This window comes from Cervus canadensis, chromosome 4 (assembly GCF_019320065.1).
Source record: "Cervus canadensis isolate Bull #8, Minnesota chromosome 4, ASM1932006v1, whole genome shotgun sequence".
Classification (NCBI taxonomy): domain Eukaryota; kingdom Metazoa; phylum Chordata; class Mammalia; order Artiodactyla; family Cervidae; genus Cervus; species Cervus canadensis.
This window is the reverse complement of record NC_057389.1, coordinates 65,710,623-65,721,675: the sequence shown is the minus strand read 5'-3', so window position 1 is coordinate 65,721,675 and position 11,053 is coordinate 65,710,623. Positions and strand designations below refer to the sequence as shown.

Genomic DNA, 11,053 nt, shown 5'->3' with positions numbered 1-11,053 from the left:
TTTGGTGTATTAAAGCAGTATGTATGATTGAAGTAATAAAACAAACAAGAAACACAACAAAATGACATTAAGATCATCTTAGAAACATTGATGTTGATTTTTGTTTTACTTGTTAAATATTTTCCACACTGAGCAGGTTTTTGGTTGGCATTGGTTAACATCATTATTAGTAGTAGAGGGGGTATTCCATATTTTAGAGCACAGATAAGCATTGCAACCCCAACTTTACCACCTTTGGCTTTGGGTTCAGTGAGTTGGGCTTCCCTGGTGGCTCAGATGGTAAAGAATCCACCTGCAATATGGAAGACCTGAGTTTGATCCCCGGGTTGGGAGGATCCCCTGGAGGAGGGCATGACAACCCACTCCAGTACTCTTGCCTGGAGAATCCCCATGGAAAGAGGAACCTGGCAGGCTATAGTCCATGGGGTCTCAAAGATTCGGACTCGGCTGAGCAACTAAGCACATAGTAAGTTAACCTCTTTGTGATTCAGTTTCTTTATCTGTATAAGCATTAAGTGTATAATATAAAAAGACTTCTTTCCTGGCTCACTGTGCTTGTTTGAGCTATTATCATCAGCACCGTCATCATTATTATTGATCCCAGGACCCACAGCTCATTTTGGATTAAGGACTCAATGTCTAGAATCAGATACCTAACTGAGTCCCAGGGAATATGGACAATTCACTATTCTTAGTGTCTGGACTCTTCATAGAAACAATTGGCTCAGCATGATATCACCTAACTGGATAAGGGGAAGGATTTGTTGGAACAACAATATTCTCAGTGATTCTGTGTAAAAATCCTGAATTGTGAAACGTCAGTAACCTATTAGAGTTATATGTGGAGATGACTTTTTATTAGGCTCCAGTCTTTATATATTCTGTCTTATTTTTGCTCCATATTTTTGCTCCAAGAGTAATCTAGAAACAATTAAAAGATACAATATATTTTTTTCTTTTTCTTCAGATATATTTCTGTATATATCAATATAAGAAAATTTTACTGGTTTAAATATTTTTCTAAGGCAATTTCTCTTTCTGTATAACTAAAAGAAAGATAGTTATTGTAAGTATTTCTACACTGGTGAAGGAATTATTTGGGGGATACACTATTTTGTGGTTCTTTTCTGTAAAATTGTTCTTTGCTGATTAATATTGATTTTCCTGTTTACCATTCCAACATGCATATTTAAGACATTATTAAAAATTACTCTTTTAAAAATGGATGTATATTATTTCATTGCTTAACAAATCTATCTTGTTAAGAAGTCACTAATGTTTTTCTCATAAGATGAATATTTAAAATTACAAAATAATTTACCAATGATTACTATGCTTTCCTTAAATTCATTATTTGATAAACAAGCATCACTACTCCCAAGTTTTATGCTCCCAATATCAAGAAAGTCAGTGGTCTGGAATGAAGACTATTGAGGACTATTCCCTAGTTGATAACCAGTCTTGGAGAAAAAGATTAACAGTCGGTTGCCACAACTGTCATCCTCTGCAGGGCTGACAATGGGACAAAAAGGTTGTGAGATACACATGCAGACTGCCTTGTCATTTCCTCTAGCGCACTCAGATGAACAAATATCTGTACAGAGTACATGCCAAAGTGTGCCACTTAGAAATCCAAGTTAGAAGTCAGGATTCTAATTATTTTTGGTGACTAAATGGCACCTGAGTAGAATTTCTGAATGTTGGTAATACTTTCCTTATTTATTCAAGTAGTGAATAAATGAGCATATATACTTTGTGTTTATTTACATACATAACCAATGCTTTTGCATATTTTACTATGAATTTTGTATTTCAGTTAAAATTTTATATAAAATGAAGTCTTTTTATGAACATATGTCTCATAGCTTAGTAAATTGTTTTGCATAGTTGAAGAGTGCAAGTATGTTTACATGTGCATGTGCATCATGGAAAAGTAATAAATATGCTGGGGTTCATTGGAATGTAGACATGATGGTGGGAGTTCACACATCTGTCTTTGACTAGGAAGAGTCATTCTTACCCTAAAAACATTGAAAATGAAAGAAAGAATCAGAGATTTATATTAAGTAATATCTGGACCAAAGAAAACAGTAGTTAGGAAGTGAACACAGGAATGATACACAGGAATGAGTCACTGTGATAATACACTTAAGAAATGACCTATGATGACTGAATACATAGTACATATTTAGGTGTGTGTGGTCCATATGCACTGTTTACAAACATATATAAATCTAGCTCACAAGACAAAACGGCATGAAACATTAACTTAAAAAGCCAAAAATGTAAGTGGAAACATCTTACTTTATTGAAAAGCATATATCAGTATATTTATAATTAAAATTATGTACAGAAAGAGCATGACTATATATAATATGATTAATAGTAATGAAATGCTTTCTATATTATTCTACAAAATCAATTCATATAATTTTATCGAACACCATGTACTGTACTAGGGTTTATAGTATAGTGGAGGTAAAAGAAAGTCTTTTCTTCACACAGCTTATGATGTAGCATGGTTATAAATACACAATCTATTTTTTTTTCAAAAGAGGAAAATTAATACAGGGAATTGGTTACATAGATGCTAAAGTGTTGAACAAATAAGAAAGAAGCAGAGATAACCACAGAATTTTCTTCCCTGTTCGTTTTCCTTTTAATCTCTTTTAGGTGCTTCCTTTTGGGAAAATGGTTCTAGTTCTTTCTCAGTGCATACATGCTCACAAAGCCCACAGATGCTAAAACTAGACTCATCTCAGCTTTGGGAGCATTCATACATTCAGAAGTTCCACAGGTGCTAAGTCTACAAAGCAACACAGGGGGTAAATCTGTAGCTCCTGCAGCCATAAGCAGAGATTTTAGCTTTTCTTCCTTAGTTGCACAGACCCTAGTGCTCAGGTGTGGTTTCAACCCCACTTCTGTATGTGTTCTTCAACACATGTCTGCTCCTGAGCCTGCCTGAAGCACAGGCACCTGCCCAAGTAGACAGGTAGACAGAGGTGGAGGCATTGGTGGGTGAAGTGCACAAACCCATCTGGTCCTGTGGGACTGGAAGAAGCAGTTGTGAGCTGGGTGAGAAAGCCTACTCAGGTTGGCACCCCTCCTAATACCAACAGAGGCTGGGGCAAGAGTTTGGGAAGGGGACTACAACGGCAGCCCTGCGCCTTGCACACCACTCAACAATGGCACCCTTCTTCAATAGCTGCTCAAGCTTCTTCCATGAAATTTCTGGTTTTGGAGTTCCTTACTCCTACCTCTTTGCAGCTAACAGTTTTCCCCTCCCTGGGCCCACTTTCTGAATCCCATGTTCCAGCATCCAGCCCCTTTCACACCAGCAGAAACAAGACTCAGGCTGGGTGTGCAGGGTTGAGGCATGGACCATCCATGTAGGTTTTAGGGTTGCTATGTTCTCTTCCAAGTCACTAAAGCTACCTGTCTGTCCCAGTTGATCTCCCCACAGGTGAGGGTGCTTCCCTGAGTTAGGGAACCTCTCCTCTCTTTCAGCTCCCCCCAAGGGTGTAGTTGCTTCCTCTTTTCTTTTTTCTTTCATTTTTCCTACCAAGATGTGTGGGGATTTGCTTGTCATTTCAGGTATCTGAGATCCTCTGCTAGTGTTCAGCAGGTGCTCTGTGAGAACTGTTTAATTAGTTGATGTATTATTGATGTACTTATGGTGAGAGACAAACTCCATGTCCTCCTGTTTCTTCATCTTGACTCCATCTCCTGAAAAATCTGTTTTAAACTAAGTTTTCTTTTACTCTTGAAAAACATTTAAGCTTTATTTACATACAAGACTGATAGTTTTATTCTAGGCATTTTCCTTTGAGACTCCTGTTACCTCAGTTTACTCAGATGTATACTAATTTCCACATACTTACAGATTTTTCTCTAAATTTTAAAAACATATTGTTTTTATTTTCAGTTTTATTTCATTATTTGAGAGAGTACAGTCTGTATGATTTGTGTTTTAACATTTTCAGGTTGCTTTTATGACCCAGAAAACTGTCTACCTTGGTTAATATTTTTGAATGCTTAAAAATAATTTGTATTCTATTTTTGGAGGTGATATATGTCAGTCTGCATTATGTCAGGGTTGTCTTTTTAATTTTTTTTTTCCATTCAGAGTTTGTTTCCAATCCTTTGAGCCTTTCAAGAAGAAAAAGTCAGGTCATTTGAAGATGCTCACTTGAAACATATTCCTTACTAAGTTTATGTCTGAAAAAAATCAAAATAATCAAATTTTATCTCTTGAGAAATTTTAGCCCTGAATCTGCTCCTTGTGAGTTTTAATATAAACTCTGTATTTGGACAGTGATGAAATGCACTTCAAGGCATCAATATTCACAGCTAACAAGACTGACAGAGAGTGAATAATTATTGAAGAAAAAAATATTTTGAAATGGAAAGAAGAGGAATAAATTAAAAACTTATTTTTATAAAGGAAATTGATTGGATATTAGGGTAATGAATAGAAAGGAAGCAAGAAAGAATGCCAGAGAAACAAGAAAAAAATAAACACAGAAACCACTACCACTTTATTGAATCAGTTGACAGTGCAACAAAAGTGTTTTCTATAATTTTTCCTTCTATGAAATATTCTTAGGCTTGTGAAAGAAACACCCTTTTTCATACAATGTTTAAAAAGAAAACTATTTGATTAACAGCATCACAAATAAGTATAACCTTCCCTCTCATCTTTATCAAACATTTTCAGCTGAGTCTCTCTTTCATCTTTTATGTGTGTGTTAGGCATTCCACTATTCACTAGTACTCCATCTCTTCCACCTAACTTGCTAATGACATTAGGGAATCACTGTGAACATTGCAAAGACTGTGATAAATCAGAAAATAGATGTCTTAAAATGTCATGTAACTGCGTGTTATCTTTGATATTCCTAATAGCACAAGTACCTATAAAATGATCAATACACTTTAATGGAAATTACCAACTCAACTTAATTGTGCTAAAATGCTGAGACCACCATTTAACACTTGATGTCCATTTGCAAAAATTCACCAAAAATTCACCTGGATTTTGGCTGAGTTATTTTTGTACAACTTTATAAGAAAGATTCTCTGTTTTATCAGAGAATACATGAGAAAATTACTTTTTTAAAATATGCCATTTTATATTTAAATAGCCTTATCTTATATGGTGGCTCAGACAGTGAAGAATCCACCTACAATGTGGGAGACCTGGGTTCAATCCCTGGATTGGGAGGATCTCCTGGAGGAGGGTATGGAAACACACTCCAGTATTCTTGCCTGGAGAATCCCGTGGACAGAGGAGCCTGGCGGGCTACAGTTCATGGGGTTGCAAAGAGTCAGACATGACTGAGTGACTAAACACAGCACAGCACATCTTACGTGGGTAGAAGAATAGATATGACCAAATATTTAAGAAATATGTATTAGTAATTACAAAAAGAATAAAATAAGTATGAATTAAATCTATAGATCTCTCTCATAGGAGAAGAGTACCTAAACACCTCTATTCAAACACCTCAGAGGTACCTGCCTATGGTTTCATCTTATAAAAATGACCTGATCAAAAAAACGGGACAAAGATCTAAACAGACACTTCTCCAAAGAAGACATACAGATGGCTAACAAACACACGAAAAGATGCTCAACATCACTCATTATCAGAGAAATGCAAATCAAAACCTCAGTGAGGTACCATTACACGCCAGTCAGGATGGCTGCTATCCAAAAGTCTACAAGCAATAAATGCTGGAGAGGGTGTGGAGAAAAGGGAACCCTCTTACACTGTTGGTGGGAATGCAAACTAGTACAGCCACTATGGAGAACAGTGTGGAGATTTCTTAAAAAACTGGAAATAGAACTGCCATATGACCCAGCAATCCCACTCCTGGGCATACACACCAAGGAAACCAGATCTGAAAGAGACACGTGCACCCCAATGTTCATCGCAGCACTGTTTATAATAGCCAGGACATGGAAGCAACCTAGATGCCCATCAGCAGACGAATGGATAAGGAAGCTGTGGTACATATACACCATGGAATATTACTCAGCCATTAAAAAGAATTCATTTGAATCAGTTCTAATGAGATGGATGAAACTGGAGCCCACTATACAGAGTGAAGTAAGCCAGAAAGATAAAGACCAATACAGTACACTAACACATATATATGGAATTTAGAAAGATGGATAAACCTATATGCAAAACAGAAAAAGAGACACAGATGTACAGAACAGACTTTTAGACTCTGTGGGAGAAGGCGAGGGGGGGATGTTCTGAGAGAACAGCATTGAAACAAGTATACTATCAAGGGTGAAACAGATCACCAGCCCAGGCTGGATGCATGAGACAAGTGTTCAGGGCTGGTGCACTGGGAAGACCCAGAGGGATGGGATGGAGAGGGTGGCGGGAGGGGGGATCGGGATGGGGAACACATGTAAATCCATGGCTGATTCATGTCAATGTATGGCAAAAACCACTATAATATTGTAAAGTAGTTAGCCTCCAACTAATAAAAATAAATGGAAAAAAATAAATAAATAAAAAAGTTTCCCAACCCTGAAAAAAAAATTGTAAATAAAAGGAAAATATAGCAAAATAGGTACATGTAAGATTTCTTCTTTATACCCAAAATGTCATTCTTATAGTCAAATTAAAGAAGGAAGACTGGATGTGTAGAAAGAACTTAAGGAAACTCCAGAAAAGTTTTCCTCCCTTTAGGCTTGTCTAAAAAAATTCATGATAAACATTTCTTTTTATTTTTTCAATTTTAAAATATATATGAAAGATAATTTATAATTTATTGTTCTTATAATTTTAAAATGTTTTAGCTCATGCTGCATATGTTGCTTAAGAAAGATAAATTCATCAAAATTTCATTCTACAAATGGTGTATCTCCTTAGACAAATATATTTGAACACTAAATAGATGAATAAAATATTAATTTTGTACAGACATTTTTACAAAAATGACATGCCAATTGTAGGAATAAAGAGTAACTCATAAAGTACTGTCTTTGAAGTAAATCCACCCAATTTTAGTAATAATTCAAAGACTGTCATGTAGAGTGGATGTCACATTCTGGTTCAAAAGATCAGTTTCTTTTTTTTTCTTATGCTGATGCCCTTCCTCAGCTGTCTTCGCAAGACACTCTTCACTTCTTTGTTCCGCAGGGTATAGATGAGAGGGTTCAGCAATGGTGTGACCACAGTGAAGAAGAAACTGACAAACTTGCCATGTCTTGAAGCAAATTGGTTCTTAGGGTCTGTGTAAACCATGGCCACTGTCCCATAAAACATGAAGACCACAGTGAGGTGGGAGGAGCAGGTAGCAATGGCTTTCTGTCTTCCCTCCTCAGATTGGATTTTACCTAAAGTTTGAGCTATGTAGCCGTAAGAAGTCAGGATCAACCCCATGGGCAAGATGGTAAAGAAAACAGCAGAGACTGTCATCTGCCACTCAGGAGTGGAAGTGTCTCCACAAGTCAGTCTTATGAGAGAAGGAACCTGACAGAGAAAGTCATCCAGACAGTGGTGGGCACAAAACGGCAGCTGGAATGTGATAGGTGTTTGGGTAACAGATTCAATCAGTCCAGACAGCCAAGACATAAGCACCAGTTTCCAACAGAACTGAGGATGCATGATGATAGTATAGCGCAGGGGCTGGCAGATAGCAACATAGCGGTCAAAAGCCATCACCACCAGCATGCCACCTTGTGTGGCACCAACACAGAGCACCATGCCCAGCTGAATGATGCATCCAGTGTAGGTGATGCTCTTGTCTGGCCCCCGCAAGTTGAACAACATTTGGGGCACAACAGTCGTGGTGAAGCAGAGATCCAAGAAAGAGAGATTGCTAAGAAAGAAGTACATGGGGGTGTAGAGTTGAGGGCTCATGCATGACAGCAAGATGATAGTCACATTGGAGAGAATGATCATGGTGTATAGGAAGATCACTATCCAGAAGAGAACCATTTCTAGCTTGGGAAATTCAGAGTAGCCAAGAAGTACAAATCCCACAGGGAAGCTCTCGTTGGTGCTTCCTGTTGCTTTTGGCATAGAGTTTTGGACATAATTTTAAGAAAAAAAAATGTGAATAGATTTGAATAGGTTAACTAGACAGGAAAAGAATTTGTTTTCTGTAAGGTCTTGGGAAATGAGACATACTGGTGATTTTCTTACCTTAGACCAATAGCATACAATCTCTCTTCTAAAAAGCTGTGAGTTTAACATAGAAAGGAGTATTCATTAAAAAATAACCTTGGGATTCATTTCCATAATCTGTAATCATAACATCCCCATCAGACATCCTCATATAATCACCTTAGATCACATACATTTTCCTCCCACATTGTTCATGCCATGTATGTAGTAGCTAAATAAAATGTTGAACAGCAAGGCTTTGCTTTGAAATATGTAGTTATTTAAATTATCAGGGTACAATTTGCAGTTTGGTGATATGAATAAGAACACATGAAATGGTGGTTCTGAACAGTGATACCCTGAACATAAATAATTTTTTAGTGTCTGAAGAACAGAAATTTGGGATAGGAACCATACCACTTTTTAAATGAGGCAAATCTAAGTTGAATGTTTTACCATTTTTAACTAAAACAATTTAAACTTACTTAATAGATAACTTTAAAATATACATCAATATTCTTTTTTGTGTGTGATTGGATGAAATAAGGTAGATAAAACAACTACCATTCAATAGAGATCAATAGCTATTTATTTTCTTTCAAAAAAAAAGAGGAAATGACTATAAACTTAAATATGTACACAGAATCACTCTGGATGATGGAGCTTTGGCAGAGCACAGAAAATTTACTTTCAATGTGCTAAGAAACATGGAAGAATAAAAAGCTATTTCAGGTCGTAAAAAAAGCATGATTCTAAGCTTGCCACATGTTAAGTGTGTATCAGATACACATTTTAGTCAATGTTTCTAGATACTTATACAATATTTAATAGTAGTCATTAATTTGGAAAACTTATATTACTGACCTAGTTAATCTTTTAACAATGAGTTATTAATCTTTATATAGCTTATCTTTCTTTCAAATATTTTCATTAATAATTTCTGGTACTGAGTTAATATTCTTATCTAATGAGTAGCTACAATAACTCTTACCTCAGGTGTATCACATGAATTATACCAATTATTGTATAATAATTCTGAATCATATGAATAATTGTATAATGTTCTCAATAATCACTTGGGGATAATACAAATTTTTAATATAGAACTATAACTTAATAATAGAAAAATCAAACTAATAAAATTATAAAATATGTATTTTTAAAGCTTTACATCATGGACAACAAAGCAAAGAAAGGTGATTCATGGGCTAATGCTAATTACTAGAAAGGTATGGTATTAGTTTTGGGTATCATTGTCTTGGGGTATTAATTTTGTCTTCTAGGAACTTTATAATAGTTCAGAGAATTTCAAGAATGTAAGAGGCATCAAAGACAAAAATACTGTTAGGTATATAAACTTGATATTTAGACTGTAAATATTACATTTTGCTAGTGGTCAAACAATACAAAAATCTGAGGAGCATTACAGGGTTTCCCTTGTGGCTCAGCTGGTAAAAAATCCGAGGAGCATTACAGAGGTCTGCTACTATTCAGTAGTAAGTTCATGTGTATTTATTTAGAACCTGCCAGGTGCCAGGCACTGTGCTATGGCATGGGGATATCACCCTTTGTGACTCCATGTACTATAGCCTGCCCAGCCTCTGTCAATGAATTCTCCAGGCAAGAATACTGGAGTGGGTTGTCATTCCCTTCTCCAGGGGATCTGCCTGACACAGGGATCGAACCTGGGTTTCCGAGAGTTGCAGGCAGGTTCTTTACCAACTGAGCCACCAGGGAAGCCCCGAATGGAGAGAGAAGAAATCCTTAACGCAGGTCCGTGGGAGAGAGAGCAAGTGAAAAAACCAACCAAATAAATCATAAGTAGTATTCAATTATTTTAAAGATAATTCTAAAAATAATAATTTAAAAATCAGGAGTATTGTCATTAAGGATAAAAATGGAGGATATGAGAACAGAAGAGGATCATTTTACTCAAAGGAAACAGGAAGACAAAGCAGTGTAGTGCTGAGGAGCTGTGTCTGTACAAGGAATCCAGCTGGCTGACAGAATGTTAAAGCCTTGTACACTAGATGTGGTGAGACATGTCAGATGAACTCAGCTTCTCTGTGCTAAGTGCCCATGACCATGTCCTGAACTGATTTCATTTTTTTTCTGCAGGATTCCTGAATCAACTATAAAATATCCATTTGCTTTACCAGACTGTATTGTTCCTTTAGTTCTCTCATTATTTGGAGTTTTCTCATGTACTTATTTTCACTTGGCTCAAAATGTGTCATACTCGACATTTAGACAAGAATGACCTAATTCATATGGATTTATTTTTAAATGATATCATGGGCTTTTTTGTCATTGCATAAAAAAAGTTTATATATATATATATATATATACATATATATATATATATATATATATAACTATATATATATTTACAAATTCCTTTTAATTATTTTTAAAGATTTTTTTTTACCGTATAAACACATTTTATGAGCCATATAGTATACACCCCTGGTGGCTCTGTTGGTAAAGAATCCATCTGCAATGCAGGAGACCTGGATTTGATCCTTGGATCCAGAAGATCCCCTGGAGAACAAAATGGAAATCCACTCCAATCCACTCTAGTATTCCTGCCTGGAGAATCCCATGGACAGAGGAGTCTGGAGGACTACAGTTCATGTGATCACAAAAAGTCAGGCATAACTAAGCAGCTAACATACTTACAGATAATTTAGCAACATAAGTATGAAACGAAAATAAAAATAAAGTCACCATTAACCCCACCATCAAATATGGATTTTTCTGTAAAACTTTGGTTTCTTCTTTTAAGAATATATTTTAATAAATAGGCATATAGATACATAGATATAATATATAAACTGTATCTGCTATATAGTATACTTAAAATGTGCATAGCTCAATATTATACCTTTTACACATTCTCATGACTCTAAATACTTTTAGAAA

General features: G+C 35.9%; 1 protein-coding gene across 1 annotated transcript; it reads right to left on the bottom strand.

Annotated features, from left to right (window-relative positions):
• Positions 1-7,075: 7,075 nt before the first annotated feature.
• LOC122440850 (olfactory receptor 2H1-like) lies at positions 7,076-8,047 on the bottom strand. Its single transcript, XM_043467539.1, has one exon. It carries the CDS (start codon positions 8,045-8,047, stop codon positions 7,076-7,078), a length of 972 nt encoding a protein of 323 aa, XP_043323474.1.
• Positions 8,048-11,053: the final 3,006 nt, after the last annotated feature.

Coding starts and splice junctions, on each gene's coding strand:
- LOC122440850 (XM_043467539.1), bottom strand. CDS start 8,047: ATGCCAAAAGCAACAGGAAGCACCAACGAGAGCTTCCCTGTGGGATTT.